The following is a 17,557-nucleotide window of genomic DNA, read 5'->3' as shown; positions in this document are numbered from 1 at the left end:
TAGTGTGAAAAAGTAAAATATTTAAACATGTGTCTCAAGACGGCTGGAAAAGGTATTGAATCTTTTAAAAATTTTAATACCCGTCTTGAGATACATTTTTACTTCAAGTTGGTTTTTCGTCGTCACAAAGTGAAAAATTTGTTTTCATAGTATACGTATATACACATCGCGTCTCCATGGTATATGCTCTCAATATATGCTCTCTGAACACGTCTTATTTGTGAGCAATCTCAGCACAACAGCTGTTAAGGTTATGTAATGTAACTGTTTCTTTCAGTAACATGTTTTTCTTTAGACAGTGGAAGCAGTGGTGAACCATATTTTAACAGTAACAAAGTTTACTGTTCTTCCAACAAAATAGACACTAAACGTAATCGCTAGCATCAAATGTTGTAGTTTTTAATAATAATAACTGACTATGACAGACAATTTTCCCGCCTTATATTTGATAATATAATGTTATAAATGAGTTTTCAACTTTATTTGGGTGTCGACAACGATAAATTAAAACAGTGAAAAACTGCAGAAAAGCATAGAGTTGTAATTAAAGACTGTAGAAAACAATAAATTACAACAGTGTGAAACTGTCGAAACGTGTGGAGTTGTAGTTAATAGCCATCAACTGGAAAAGTGTGAAACTGTCGAAACTTGTAGCGTTGTATCTAATGGCCATCAATTAGAATAGTATGAAATTTTCGAAACGTGTAGTGTTGTAGTTAATGACCATCTGTTAGAATAGTGTGAAACTCCCTAAATGTGTAGAGTAGTAGTTAATAGTCATCAATTAGAATAGTGTGAAACTGCCGAAACATTTTGAGTTGTAACAGCTGACTATTGACAACAATAAACTAAACAATTGTGTGAAACTGCTGAAAAGCGTAGAGTTGTAACTGAAGCCTGTTGAAAAGAATAAATTACAAAAGTGCGAAAGTGTTGAAGCATGTAGAGTTCTAATTGGTGGCCGTCCATGGCTTTTTGGTAGAACAGTATGAAACTTCCGAAACGTAAAGAGATGTAACCGAAAACCGTTGACGTCAATAAATTTGAATAGTGTGAAACTGCTAAAACGTGTAGCGCTGTAACTGGCGGCCGTTGATAGCAATAAACGTAAACAGTGTGAAATTGTCAAAACGTGTGCAGTTGTAACTGGAGACTGTTGAAACTAATAAATCACAATAGTGTGAAACTGTCGAAACGTGTAAAATTGTATTTGATGATCGTTGACAGTCAAATAGTTTTTATTTCCCATTTAAAATATTGTTTTATGTTTTTTCCTTGAATGAAAGTTAGCCAAACTATTATTCTTTCCTTTACAAACGTGTACTTGTGAAAGAGTTCAAATGTCATCTTTCTTTCTCATTCCGTTTGAAAGCAATAATTTATTGCATGTTCTGGTTTTATATATATATATATATGTACGTACATTGAATACATCATTAGAATTGACTATAGACGAACTAAGCTTTCATATAGGTTTGCTGGTTAAACATTATACACACACACACATATATATATGTATATATACGATGTCCAAGTTGTTGAAATAAAATGAACGTACATAAGATATTACGTGAGATATTCTCAGATATTACAATACTCATTTTCCAAAGCGCATATGTCCATAATCATCATACTTCTTCGCAGTGTTACTTCTACCGAACCTCATATGTCCATAATCATCAAACTGCCGCTTGATGGCGCGCATGTCGTTCAGTTCATTATCTTCAAAGTCAGTGAGTCCAATATCTGGCATAATCTCGATCCTATCGGTTTCTATATCCCTTTGTGGTTTTTCTGAGAAAAAAATCTTGCTTGCTCCTAGCCAGTTGTGCTTTTCATGTCCGCCAACGTGGTTTTTCATGTAAGGCATGACCATCCGAACAAAGTTTTGAAATTTAGATCTTAGACCCACAGGACTTGCTGTCGATGGCGTCACCAGTACAAAAAGAACCGCAGAAAAGGTCAACAGGATGGTTCTCTTCATGTTTGTTTCTTCTATAAAAGAACCAAAAAATTATCAAAACATTTCGAAAATTCCCGTAAGTGTCATACTGAGATAGAAGTATCGTAAGTATCATACTGAGACATAAGTATCATACTGAGATAGGAGTATCATAAGTATCACACTGAGATAGAAGTATCATAAGTATCATACTGAGATAGGATATCATGAGATAGGAGTATCATAAGTATCATACTGAGATAGAAGTATCATAAGTATCATACTGAGATAGGAGTATCATAAGTATCATACTGAGATATAAGTATCATAAGTATCATACTGAGATAGGAGTATCATAAGTATCACACTGAGATAGAAGTATCATAAATATCATACCGATATATAAGCGATGTCCAAAAGTGTTTTTTTATTCTACAAACTGTGTCTTGCTCTCTAAATGTCTAGAGATGTTCTTCCTGATATTCTTAGGTTTAAGGTCGCGAATTACTTTGGCATAATAACACCTGTGCTTATCTTGTTCTATTTACATAATTATCTATCTGTATATAAATATAAACAAAATCAATTTACTTTATTACACGCTTAAAGTTTTGAAAGAATAATATAACATATTAATAAAGTAGTTCTTATTTGGTTTTATAAAACTGCTAAAATATAGTTGTTGTTTTATACTGAATACATTTCTGTGTTTTTGTTGGAAATCTTACATACTGTCGCGTGTAGTTCATTGATCACTAAATCTCAGTCCCCATCATAAATAATTGTGTTCCATTTGTGCGTAATATAAAATTATTACCAAGTTAGTTTCTAACTTATAAAAATAAATTAACTTCAAATAAAACTATTTTTAGACTACATTTGACACGCTTCTAATTAATTAGTTCTAGAACGAACATTGATAAATACATTGTCTGTTTACTTTAACCACGTATAATTAATAAAACAGAAAAAAAAACTGACAGTATCTTTTAATAGCGCCCTCTTACAGAGCTTATTATAAAATAATTCGATCCATCGTCTGGTAAAAACTTTTAACGAGCTTCTTAATCGTATCTGTTCCTCCAGATAGCCGTTTGTTTGCTTTCAAGTCATGTATGTGGAATTTAAACAAACAGCAATATATTAAATGCAAATGTGGATTTAATTCTATGAAAACCACACAAGAGTCAAAACGATTTTTCAGAATTTGTAAGTAACTATTTCTTATATAAAACAACTTAAAGTGCTTAATATGTTTCTACGACTAGTTCACAAACACGAGTTAGAATGTCTAAAATCGTGTTAAATCAACAGTAAATAACAGTTTTTATCTGTTAAGATGAATTACCCAATAGGGTCTGCTAGGACTAGTAATCTCTCAGGAAACAAAATTGATAAAAAAAATTTTAACTAAACAATTAATAATTGGATGTTACAATAATTAACTTTTGAACGACATTTATCAGATACAATGGCTAGTACTTAAGGCACGATAGATGTTAACGTACAGAGCGAATGGTCGAAGACACACAGTAATTTATTTTTAAACAATATGCATCAGGTTTGTTTGTTTGTTTGTTTGTTTTTGAATTTCGCGCAAAGCTACACGAGAGCTATTTGCGCTAGTCGTCCCTAATTTAGCAATGTAAAACTAGAGGGAAGGCAGCTAGTAATCACCACCCATCGCGAACTCTTAGGCTACTGTTTTACCAACGAATAGTGGGATTGACCGTCACATTATAACGTACCCACGGCTGAAAGGGCGGGCATGTTTGGTGTGACTAGGATTCGAACCCGAAACCCTTGGACTACGAGTCGAGCGCCCTAACCACCTGGCCATGCCGGGTAGTACAACGGCTACTACTCAAGATACATTGGTTTTTAATGTATATAGCTAGCACTCGAGGCTGACCATAATTTAAAATATGTTGGCGATTTAATCTGAAATCGTTACTTCTGGAACAATCAAATGTTTTCTTAATTAATATTTTTGGTTAAATTTCTCATTTATCTCAGTTTGCTTTTACCCATATCCGGGTTTATATAGGGTGGTCCAAAAAAGTATTTCCTATTTTAAAATCTAATCATTAACTAACTAAGAAAATACAGCCATGCAGTTTTCAGTATCTTCTAGCCAAATTCAAACAGTTTTACTGTCAGTCAGTAGACTTCCACATATGTGCATCATTAGTGGCTCTTAGCATATCTGACCAATATTTCTTGATAAAGAGAAGATGACCCAAGAAATTCGAAACGTTGTTTTCTGCTTATCAATAAAAGTTCTAATCACCATACCAGCCGTTCTGAGATGACCAATATTTAATTTCAATCCACATTCGCTGCAACATGTCCACAGTTACAGTAGCGATGGAGTCTGTTAACATGGTTTATTTGAGTTGTCTGATGTTTTTTCACGATACCCTAATCATACCCCCATACTTCTGTCTTGTCGTATGTCATTACGCTGCATCACAGTCACTGACTTGGTGTCTGCAAGCCAAAAACCACGCATTAGCGTTTTCTTGCACATTTGTTGCACTATACACTGGAGTGAAAAAAAGCATAAAAACGGCGTTGTTGGTTTCAAGTTATTCCTCCACTCGTCACCAAGTTCTATTGGATTTGAGAGATTCCACCACCCATTAGTAACTTAGACCAGGACAATTTGAAAATAGAAGAGTTCTTGCTATAATAATTTGAATTTCGCGCAAAGCTACTCGAGGGCTATCTGCGCTAGCCGTCCCTAATTTAGCAGAGTAAGACTAGAGGGAAGGCAGCTATTCATCATCACCCACCGCCAACTCTTGGGTTACTCTTTTACCAACGAATAGTGGGACTGACCGTCACATTATAACGCACCCACGGCTGAAAGGGCGAGCATGTTTGGTGCGACCGGGATTCGAACTCGCGACCCTCGGATTACGAGTCGAACGCCTTAACACACTTGGCCATGCCAGAGCTTTAATTTTAACGTTCTAACTGTTGCTTTACAACTTGATGATTGCAATGTTTTATTTGATATTCTAACAATTTCATCCAGAATTGATAAAAAAAAAGTTTAGACACTAGCTAACAGGCTGGAATACTTATTACATTCATTGACAATAGTTGCTTTTTTCATTTTTGTTGTTTGTTTTTTTTCTTTTTGCACGCTAAACTCAAATAAATAAATATGAAAAATAAATTTAAAACAAAACAAACTGATGTCAGGACTTAGCAGTAAATGATAATAATAACAGGCCAGATATTATACGCTTGTCTGTCGTCAATCCAAACAATAAAAGTTCCAGTAAACTAATAATTTCAATGTAATTAAGCCGATTATCATGACTGATAAAGATTTTCGTCATCTAAATAGTTAAAGCTATTGTCGTGACTGATATTACATTTCATTGTCTAAGTGAACCCAGCTTTCCAAAACTTTGAGCTGATCGACTTAATCGAGGGAAGAATTTAAAAAGAGAATACTAGGATTTCTTCTTTTAAAAATATAAATGTTCCGTAAACAGAATGTAGTTCCGTGCAAAATGCCAGTCTCAAACTTTGTTCTTAGCTAGACGTCGTAATAGGTATGTTTGTTGTAGGACATACTTCAGTGTTTCCCCTTTATGGCTTATTATTACTGTTTTTAACTTAAATTAAACTAATCGTTGTCTGTGAATTTTCGACACCAAACAACTTTTATTAACTGAATGTGAACTTTTCGGTGTTTCCACATCGTTAGTGTCTTTATTTGATTTTTTTTTTTTTTTGACAAAGCTATCGGACATTCTGTACTTAAATATTTAAACATATGTCGCTGACATAAAATCTAATCCACAAATTCAAGCAGGGAAAATCCTTAATAACGCTAAAATACGGTAGTTGTTCAACCCACTCAGCGGTATGTCTGCGGATTTACAACGCGCAAAACCGGGTTTTGATACCCGTAGTGGGCAGAGCACAGATAGCCCATTGTGTAGCTTTGTGCTTAATTCAAAACAACAACAACTGTTCAAGCCTTTTTAAGTCTTATCTTAGAACTTTGCATCTTCTGCTGAAACTTACGAAGTGGAGAGAGTTGGTCCTGTTGTAAAGCTCTGGATTTTGGAGTTAATCAGTGAAGCTCAAATCTGTGCGATACCACAAAATATTACCCGCAATTTAAGTTGTCGGTGTATTATAAAAGTGAAAGTCATTTCCTTAGCGTGGATGTATAGGTGCTACTGACTGGCTGCCATCCCTGTGGTTAGTAGTTCAAAATTTGGGACGGCAGTAGAAAACCTTAGTAGCTTTGCCATAAATACAAAATTGTAATACAAATACATCTAAAACTACAGCACTGCCCTCTTCATGTTGTAAGTTAATCGGTATATATTAACTTAAATTTCATGACACGAGCATTGCTTTGTGGTACGCCTTCAAGTATTGTTCTTTACAACGTCAGTAACGACAGAAAAAATCTGAACGTTTGCGTTTATCTTTACAGATATGAATTAAATTGTAAATGGGTGTAAAAATGGGTGTGCAGAAATACTTCATTTCCGATTTTATTTAGCTGGGTCAAGAAGGTTTTAGTTAAACAAAATATTACAAGTGTCAAATGTACCGGATAAAAACTCAAACAAAACAAGTGACACAAAAGGAGAAAAGTAAAAATTGATCGAATGAAATGTCAGAAAATCATCTGCTGGTAATTTGCACACCATTTAAAGAAAAGCGAAAAAAAATTCATTTTGCAAATAGCTGTTATTTTATTTGATTGCGTTAAAATGCAAATAAAATGGTATACAGCTATTTGGAAAATTCGCATGAAATTTAGCGTGCCTCTGAGGAACTTGGTAGAAAAACACCTCGAAACCTATAATAACATAGATATTTAATTTTATAAGCTCCCACTTCGGAAACAGCTTAGCAAAGCGAGGAATTCGAAACATAATCACAATTGCGGAAGAAGAAAGAACAAATATATATCAGTTCCAGCCCCACTCGAGCCCGATACACAAATAATAAGAGTAAAATATAATCTAACCTGAACAAGTATTATAATACTACACGGTGAGAAAAATTATTGGTGTTTTAGCTAGAGTTCTTTTTTTTTTAATTTCGCACAGAGCTACATGAGGGCTATCTGCACTAATCACCACCCACCACCAATTCTTGGGCTATTCTTTTACCAACGAATAGTGGAATTGACCGTCACATTATAACGCTCCCACGGCTAAAAGAGTGAGCATATTGTGTGACGGGGATTCGAACCCGCGATTCTCCGATTACTAGTCGAGCACCTTGACCCCCTGGCCATGCCGGGCTTTTATCTAGTCTTATGCATTTCGAGACGTAAGTAAAGATATATTTCTGTCATTTAACTTAAGAATACTATTACGTATTTTAAGATACAGAAATTAAACTTTATTTCTAGGTAATTCGTTACTCATAATGTTTAGTTATAAAGAAGAGACCTTTCGAGTTCTAACCCAGGAAATGACATTTGAAGATGTAAATCAAACACCGTAAATAAATTTTTCAGTTTGGTAACAATTATTAGTAAATTCAAAGCAGTGGCATAAAAAACATGGAAGTACCAAGTTTCCAAACATTTCCAGTAAAAATTATGAAAGTTACATTCAGAAAAATAAAACAGGAGAGTGCATAAAATTTAATTCAGAGCCTAAGAATTTTTAGGACCCTAAGGGGAGCCCAAGACATCGGCTGAAATGGTTGCACCTATGATGCTTATTTCTTTGCTTCGCTTGGTTAAATAAACTTTGCTTTCATCATCACTTGGCCCGCCATGGCCAAGTGGGCTAAGGCGTTGGACTCGTAATCCGAGGGTCGCGAGTTCGAATCCCAGTCGCACCAAACATGCTCGCACTTTCAGCCGTTGAGGCGTTATAATGCCACGGTAAATCCCACTATTCGTTGATAAAAGAGTAGTCCAAGAGTTGGCGGTGAGTGGTGATGACTACCTGCCTTTCCTTTAGTCTTACACTGCTAAATTAGGGACGGCTAGCGCAGATAACCCTCCTGTAGCTTTGCGCTAAATTCAAAAACAAACAAAAAACAAAGGAACGGTTAGCGCAGATGTTCAAAACACACAAAGGAACTAAGAATACGAAATAATATGATTTTTTATTTCTACTACCCCTGTACGTATACACTTATAACAATGGCTGCAGAACAAATGCTAGAATTATGGATTATTAGATAACTGTTCATTTCACCAAGTCGTATTTCCAGTAAAAGCCAAGTATTGCGAAGAATAATGAAATTAAAAATATTTATTTTTTTAAGGGGTATCGATTTAAGAAAGGTGACGTGTACAAAAAAAAAGTTTATTTCTGATGAAGATTTCTAAGAAAGTACATGAACAAATTTAACAACAAAGTTTATAGTTTCAAATGTAACTGAAAGACGGAAGCACAAGAAATTTAAAAGTTAGGCTAAATTTATTTTTATGGTAACGACTCCTCTGACGGTAATCAATGATATGGAGATGAAGGCAGATCAAGTGCAATGAATCTGAAATTGAATGTATCACTACTAAGATGTGGATTTGTGTGATGTGCAGAGTAGGGTGGGCTTAGTCCGATCCAGCATGGCCAGGTGCTAAGGGAGATCGACTCGTAATTCAAGAGTCAAGGGTTCGAATAATAATTACTTTATATTTAGAGTACTAAATACATTATCATCTTAAAGCAGAATATTTTTAAGCGTCATTATCCTGTTTCGTAAACTTGATAAACTCTTTTTATTTTTATCCAAAAATAATAATGTTCCGTATAAAGCTGCTTTATCATAAATCTAGTTCTTCAGCGTTTTCGGCCCGGCATGACCAGGCGGTTAGGAAGCTTGACTCGTAATTTTAGGGTCGCGAGTTCGAATCCCCTTCACACCAAATATGCTGGCCATTTCAGCCATGAGGGCGTTATAATGTGACGGTCAACCCCACTATTCGTTGGTAAAAAAGTAGCCCAAGAGTTGGCGGCGGGTGGTGATGACAAGCTAGCTGCCTTTCCTCTAGTCTTACACTGCTAAATTAGGGACGGCTGGTGCAGATAGCCCTTGTGTAGCTTTTCGCAAAATTAAAACAAACAAAAAATAAACAAAACAATTGGCTTAGTCATTGTAATAATTAGAACATACAGGAAAGAGAAGCAGATGGTGGTAGGGCCCGGCATGGCCAAGCGTGTTAAGGCGGGCGACTCGTAATCTAAGGGTCGCGGGTTCGCATCCCGGTCGCGCCAAACATGCCGTGGGGGCGTTATAATGTGACGGTCAATTCCACTATTCGTTGGTAAAAGAGTAGCCCCAGAGTTGGCGGTGGGTGGTGATGACTAGCTGCCTTCCCTCTAGTCTTACACTGCTAAATTAGGGACGGCTAGCACAGATAGCCCTCGTGTAGATTTGTGCGAAATTCCCAAAACAAACAAACAAACAGATGGTGGTGGTGTGGAATATTGATTAGTACACGTTTCATCACAAACTATTTCACCTTTAAAACAAAACCGAAATAATAACACAAAAATATTAAGTTTCTTTCACATTTAAATGCTTAATTTTTGCATTGTAAAAGCACATAATAAAAGCATTGTGTGCCTTGAAATTAGGGTAAACTAAAAATGCCTTTAAGATATAACAAAATAATAAAAACGTAAATGCCGTTCAACATAAGACAGTATGAAACCTTGAAAAGAAAGAGGATTATTTCACGATTTTTTCTCTCAAAAAACGAACAGCAAACTATACCTTGATACATACACAAAAAAAGAAAGTTTTAGTTGCTATTTTGTTAGTTTGAGTAAGTTTATTACTGAAAATATCTTTATTAACTCGAAGTATCATGTTCATGATGCCGAGAAACTTTATATTTCTACTAGATGTAAAATAAAAGGGTTGTAATGTAATAGTTGCTATGAGCACCAATGAAAGTCTGAACACATCATACGCTATATATGTATATTGACATCATACGTCTGATAACTGCGGCTTTACATTGATCAAGTTTGACCATTGTTATGTATTATAATTTATTCTTTATGAGCCTCCAATTTGTTACGTTACGTTCGTTACGTACTACGATTTCAAATAGCCGGAAATTTTAATTTCGAAATTAATTAAATGTTGATACGTAATAAATTTATGATACTTACCAACAATATTTATATACACAATTTTCTGTTTTAATACAAACATTTTTAATATACAAACAACAATACAATTTATATACAGAAGTTTTACAAACTTACAAACAATATTGTCTTATATCGATTCGAAACTTCCTTGGTGTTTTATAAAGGGTTCACGACGAGCGAATTAATTCTGAATTGATATAGGTAACATTTACCTAACAGGAAACTAGCTAGCTCTTCGTTGATCACACGTGAGTTTTTCACCACTGAAGTTATGTAATGTTTTCATAAAAATACTAACTCCGATGTTAATCTGTCGAAGTTTAACGGTCCGTAATGTTCGGAATCTATAAATGTTCCTGGTCAAAAATCTGTATTTCCCAATTTATAATAATTAGTTATTGTTATAAGTTCTGAGGTTTATAGCATACCGACTATAGCAAACCAACAATATATACTGTCTCTTGGCAAGTTGTGTTGGTTAATTTTATAAGCTTGAGAGGAGAGTTTCTAGAAATTTTAGCTAAGACAGCAGTACTAGCAATCAATAATATTTACTTACACATATAGTACACTGTTGATTCTTACACTCAAAAATTTTCTACAACTTTAGTGAATAAGCAGGAATTTCGCAATATCGATTTAACAATATAAGTTGCATGCATTTCTGAATATATGTTTAATTGAAATAAAAATCGACATTAAAATAAATATACAACAGTAAGTCCGTCACGAACTGCACAAGAAAAGTACCTCAAGCTAAAAAGAGAAAGATAGTGAAGTGTTTAATAAATAAATGCGTGAAGTGTTGTCATTTTCCATGTATATACAGTAATAGACATTGAATTACACAAGAAAATGACCTCAACGGATAAGTAGAGACACATAGAAAAGTGTTTTATAATTAAATACGTGGATCAGCAGATGTCTTGTATCTGGTCTGAACTTAATATTATATCTTGAAGGGGAAGTTGATTAGCTCTATTCTTGGTTGGCCTCACGCAGTTTTCAAGCTCACTTTTTACAGAAGAAGATATCTAATTTCCTCGTAGAAGTTAATTCACTGTTCGTAATGTTCGAAATCTTTAAAGATTCCTGATCAAATATTTGTAGTTTTCCGATGAGTAAGCGTGAGTCACAATTATAGCTTCCGAGGTTTATAGTGTACTGACTGTAGCTGACTAACAATATTCTGTATCTTTTTTTTGGGGGGCGTCGGTTATTTATCTTTAGGCAAAATTCTCAAAACTTCACTTGCCAACAACATTTAAAGATATGTTAGTGCTTTCGTAAAACATATATTGTTGATTCTTGCTCTCGATAATCTTGTAAAAATTTAGAGAATAGGGGGCTTGAAAATACACATTTAACATTATACGTTACATGCATTAAACTGAAACAAACGTGGACATTAAAATAAATGTATAACTGTAAATCCATTGCACCATCGAGATAAATTTAAAACTCTGAGTTGCGCAATATAATGAGATAGCTTATCTAAGGACAATTGAAAGATGTACATCTTATGACATATTTTATTTATTTTAATGTTGTTGTGAATAGCCAATGAACCACAGTACATAAAGTTAGAAATTTAGTACAAAGCAGTATTTAATAGGAAAATAATCAAATCATGTTTTGCTTTAACAAGATTATGTGACGCAGAACTGTTCAGAATTTGTTTTAATATGTGCCATTCATAAACAATTTTTCCTTGTATCAGATTTGCTTATTTCTTAAGACTTTAACTTGCCATTTATTTTTGAACCTAATATTTTGAGGAATTCTGTATCAGTATCAAATAAATGTATATTTCTATGTTTTAATAGCGATTGGTTTATTAGCCATTACGATGAAAATCCATTTATAAATACAGAATTTTGCAACTGTAAGAGGTTATCGTTGACCTAGGATATGTAATATGAACACTTCTTTAATTTCAGCGTTCCGAGCTATAGAACTTTAGGTCTAGGGCTCAAGACGTAATGCTACTGAAGACGCTCCATACTTTCGCTGTGAGTGCTTAATTAAAGTAACAGTCAGACTCTTTATTCCATCGATTGCGGTCGTTGTAGATGCTGCTGGCTACCTATTTTCCTCTAGTCAATTGTTCAGTTTAGTGACGGGTTTCTGACCAGGCTATTCAATTCACGTCACATTTTTCAATCGTATTATGTGTAAGTCTGTACTAAGTGTCCCTTAGTTACACAGCAGCATGTCTGCTGACTTACAACGCTAGAAACTGTATTTCGATAACCGTAGTGGGCAGAGTACAGATAGCCCGTTATGTACTTTTGTGCTTAATTACAGGCAAACAAACTGTGGTGAATAAATATATTTGTGGTGGTGGTGGATCTGTAATTGTCCAAATTATATATCGAAATAAAACATTTTATTTTGCTGTAAGCAAAACTCATTGTCGTGTATCTTAAATGATATGAAGTAAGGAATCTAAATAATTACAGTGTATTATTTAGTTCACTTTGATCATAACGGTTTACATAAAACCTTTAACAATCTTATTTGAGTATTTTCCATTTCACAACAGACTAGTGCACAGCTATCTCCTCAAGTTACGATATAACTTTCATTTGAACCTAAATCAATGGATTTATCAAAATTTAACTTATTACTTCCTTTTCTTTACTGTTTAATACATACTTTACTAACAACAGTTTAGTTCCAATAATCAGGTACGACCGTAACCTACATTTCCTGACTTTGTAAATGTATCTGACAAGTTAACTACAGGTGAAGGACTGAGTTATTTAATGATGAACTTACTTTATAACGTCAGCCACTTCAGATTTGTATATATTCCTTTTTTTAACGTCTTACTATCTGACAACGAAAATGGATACAAAAGACTGGTCACATAGCTCTTTGCTCTGATACAGTGTAGACATATTACACCAATGACTTCATTTTAATGTCCCATGTGAAATTTTCTAGGAGCACTTGTGTAGAAGTTGCTACATAATAGAATGAGCTAATCAAGCTGAATAAGAGCACTTCAAATGAGTCAAGATGTTATGCATGACTTTGCTGTAAGAAGGATGAGATATCAGATAATTGTAAAACTTTCATGATTTCTCCAATTTCTGACAAAACGATTGAATTTAATGAACCTTTTTAGGAACACCTCTGTCGTCCTTTCTAGTTACTTAAAAAAAAAAACAATTAGAGAAGTTTCTAATGTTACACCAGGAATAGACTTAAACAATTTAAGTAGTAATTAGAATACTATTTAAAGTTTTATCTTTTAAAAGCAGGACACAAATATTACTCCAAGATTGTGATTCTACTAACCCTGTGATCAAGAAAAAAACTCTGCATCGAATGCACAAAAAATATCTATAAATCTTTGCTTCTATTAGTTCTGCGTGTGTATGTTTTATTATAGCAAAGGCACATCGGGTTATCTGGTGAGTCCACAGAGGGGAATCGAACCTCTGATTTTAGCGTTGTAACTCCAAAGACTTAACGCTGTCCCAGCGGGAAACCTACCAATTCTATCGTGATTATTTTATTCAGTAAAAACAAAGCGCTTTATAAAATATTTTAAAATAAATATAAATAAAAAAGAGTTGCAAACGTAGAACACAATATAAGTAGTTTCGTAACTGTCTGTGGAAAAAATTTACTTTTTTTTTATGAATGTTCACCCTCTTCCCGTTCTAAGCTGAGGTGTACTTTTACCTAAGCTAGGCTGTTGCAACCTAACTTTTAGGAAGTGAATATTTTAGAAACACCTGTTTCTTAATCGAGATACGTCGTGGGTTCGAATCCTGGTCACACAAAACATGTTCGTCCTTTCAGCCATGGTGGCGTTATAATGCGACCGTCAATCCCGCTATTCGTTGATAAAAGAGTAGCCCAACAGTTGACGGTGGGTGGTGATGATTAACTGCCTTCCCTCTAGTCTTACACTGCAAAATTATGGGCGGCTAGCGCAGATAGCACTCGTGTAGCTTTGCGAGAAATTCAAAACAAAACAAAGTAATCGAGATAACATTTATTACATTTTCAACTTTTAGGATTAAATTGTTCTAAACTACTTTAGCTACGGTGGAACTTCTAAAGCTTTACTGAAATAATGTGTTTACCACTCTTCCTTCAGTAAAGAGCCTCACTGACATCAGTATATCAATACATAATGAGATATCAACATAAGATGTTTATCACATATTAATATTGAAATTATAACTCTAATAGTTAACCCTAACCAAGCCAGTGCCAAAACAAGGATACCAACACTTTACATTTATGACACCAATACGTTAGCTGTAAAACCAATATTTTTACAATTCTTTGCATTATTCATTACCAATCACACATCGCTCGTAATACTTGGGTAAATAATAGTTAAAGTTTACTTTGTCCACACCTGAAATAGAGTACTACTACTTAAGGTTTATGGGACTAATAATTATTAAGTTAGGTAAAATCAACTTATCTTTTAGTCGGCTCAACAGTATGTCCTAGACACCAAGCACTAATTTTTAGGACAATCATGCTTTTCGTCAGATTACTCTGTTGTGGATGAGATGTAAAGCCTCTAGTACATAAGGCAAAACGCCATTCACATCAGGACTCCACATTAGTGCAATTTGTGGAACATTCAATATAATCGAAGTTTATTCCACCTTAAATTCTACTAAATCAGCATTACTGTTACGAGACAATAGCAACAAATAAAACTTTCTTACATTTGACTATACCTGCACTTTACTGAGTGTAAGTTTCTCAGAAATATTACATTTATTCTAGAAAGTTTTCAGAAAACAATGAGATTACTCAAACTTGAAGAAAGATATGATTGTGATACAGTCTATAAAGAAATGAATTCAGTACAGCCTGCGAAAGAATGACTGTGGTATAGTTCATGAAGGCAAAAAGTGTGCTAGAATCTTTGAAGAAATGATTGGTTTCCAATCATTTTATTAAAACAGCAGCAGATGTACACCTGCATTAAAAGTATTCAAAATGGCTTACACAGAAGAAACTACAGCAGATATTTTACTTTGACACTGACAGATACACAACTTAAGTTTACACAGCTGCAAAGCACACAAGTTAATAATCTGCCGGTTCCCGTAACCAATGTAGCTAATTCTACAGATTTTGATGCAAAGCAGAAGGTATAATCGACTTCTAGAAAGTTAGCATTTTTTAAAACCAGAAACTTACAGTCTTTTGTTCATAAGATTTGTGGAAAGACATACAGTCTTTTGTTCATAAGACTTGTGGAAAGACATACAGTCTTTTGTTCATTAGACTTGTGGAAAGACATACAGTCTTTTGTTCATAAGACTTGTGAAAAGACATACAGTCTTTTGTTCATTAGACTTGTGGAAAGCCTTTTTTATCTCCGAGTGTTATTAAATGTATGTGGTAAGAATAACAAACTGCTGTACCTTTAACGTTGAATCACTGGATATTTTGATAATAAGATGGTAAAAATCATGATGGAGGATGGGGTAATTTTATGGATGATTTTTAATAAAATTTTTAAATCGTTTGTTAATTTCACGCAAAGCTACATGGGGGCTATCTGCGCTAGCCGTCCCTAATTTAGCAGTGTAAGACTAGAGGGAAGGCAGCTAGTCATCACCACCCACCGCCAACTGTTGGGGTACTCCTTTACCAAAAAATAGTGGGATCGAACGTATATTATAACACTCTCAAAGATGATAGCGCGAGTGTGTTTATGATGCAGGGATTCGAACCCGCAAGTCAAGCGCTATAATCACCTGACCATGCTAAGACCTGTAAGAATATAGTTTGGCACAATAAAATCAGTAGCTATTTCACATAAATAAGATATTACTCCATTTCACTTTAAGTGTTGCTTTAAGTCACAGTTACCACACTGTCTAGGTATATTTGCTTTGTTTTGGTTTGATTTGTGTATCTGTTTTTATTATTTTCTTTCACATACTCCTTGTATATCAAGTTGTTTTTTTATGTTTGACATTTTGCAGAAAGTTGATTTTAAACTGAGATCTCACGAGAATCTCGTACGATACGTCATTTGGTGGCATACTATTATTGTAGGTATTATAGTAAGAAACTAGTTTATGTTTATAATTTTACAATCCTTGGCTTACGTTCTTCACAGTTACGTTTAGTTTTATCCCAACTATTACAACGAAACGTATTTTAAGTGTGAGTGAATTGTGTACAAACTTGACATAGTTGCTTACAAAGAGGTGTGGTTTGAATTTCACGCAAACTACACGAGGGCTATCTGCGCTAGCCGTCCCTAATATAGCAGTGTAAAACTAGAGGGAAAGGCAGCTAGTCATCACCCACCCACCGCCAACTCTTGGGCTACTCTTTCACCAACGAATAGTGGGACTAATCGTAACATTATAACGTCCCCACGCCTGAAAGGACGAGCATGTTTGATGTGACGGAGGTATATTTGTATCAACTCCGATACACAAAGCGCTCAATATTCATTTATGTAGTACAGTGTTTGGTTCTATTTTTTGTGTTATAATATTCGAAGGATACAACTTTTAGAAATTTCTTACACTTTGAGCTTATTAAAAACAGTGCCACTTTTGCTACGATCTTAAAAGGGTAACATTAACAGAAAGTGAGGAGATTGGAATGTCAGTAAGTCTTTAATCTTTCACTGCACTATGTCAAAATGTCACGTTAGCGTAAGGAATCGTTTATACGTAGGTAGTTACGGGAAAAATTAAAAACAAAATTTGGTTTTGATATAAATAAGTTAATGAATAAATTACAGATAAATAGGTACATATTTAAAGTCCCTGTGAATGGCTTTTATTAATATCTTATAAAACATAACTTAAATGATGTAAATAATAATTTATTTTAAGGGAATGTTAAACATAATGTGTTATTAAAGTAAGAATCTTACCAAACAATATAGGAAGAACTGATACTTTTATGAGGATGTCCAGGCTCCTTTGGTCAGCCTAACGGTCGAAAGATCAAAGTTCTTTTCTTGAAACCTGATAATTGTATCTATGCTTTGCAGCCTGGATGTTTTTATATGATGGTACCTCCTCCTTATTCCATTCACGCGCATAGCTGAAGAGATGATAAGTCATTTTCTATTGGCTGTTAAGGTATAAGTGGGAGTATCGTGATCACATGGAAAGTAACGAATGAGTTGTAAGTTCTAAACAATAACTAGACAATGATAGATAATTAGCTATTTTAGAGATATAACATATTATTTTTATACTTTTTTACAAGCAAACTTGTTATGTTTTATACTTAACCAGAATAATACTGAATAAGTAATCTACCTTATAGTAATGTACAATAAATAAAATATTTTCTGGCTAACGAAACGGTCAATGGAAATAAAAACTTTAAACATTAATTATTAGATATTTCGTTTACTTCGTGTTTATTTATTGTGCCACTAGTTAGCTTATTAAACAAATGTTGCTAATGCTAGTATAACCATTGCCTCTTTTTGTTTCCATTTAATCGAATAACTATTATTTATGAACTAAGC

General features: G+C 34.2%; 1 protein-coding gene across 1 annotated transcript; it reads right to left on the bottom strand.

Moving 5' to 3' along the window:
* Window positions 1-1,367: 1,367 nt before the first annotated feature.
* LOC143258029 (uncharacterized) lies at window positions 1,368-17,042 on the bottom strand. The gene is made up of 2 exons (XM_076517063.1): window positions 16,949-17,042; window positions 1,368-1,995 (listed from the first exon to the last, which is right to left on the bottom strand). Exon 2 carries the CDS (start codon window positions 1,982-1,984, stop codon window positions 1,598-1,600), a length of 387 nt encoding a protein of 128 aa, XP_076373178.1. The 5' UTR covers window positions 1,985-1,995; window positions 16,949-17,042; the 3' UTR covers window positions 1,368-1,597.
* Window positions 17,043-17,557: the final 515 nt, after the last annotated feature.

Source organism: Tachypleus tridentatus, chromosome 7 (assembly GCF_004210375.1).
Source record: "Tachypleus tridentatus isolate NWPU-2018 chromosome 7, ASM421037v1, whole genome shotgun sequence".
Classification (NCBI taxonomy): domain Eukaryota; kingdom Metazoa; phylum Arthropoda; class Merostomata; order Xiphosura; family Limulidae; genus Tachypleus; species Tachypleus tridentatus.
The sequence above is the reverse complement of the archived record's forward strand: the minus strand, read 5'-3'. Positions and strand labels throughout refer to the sequence as shown.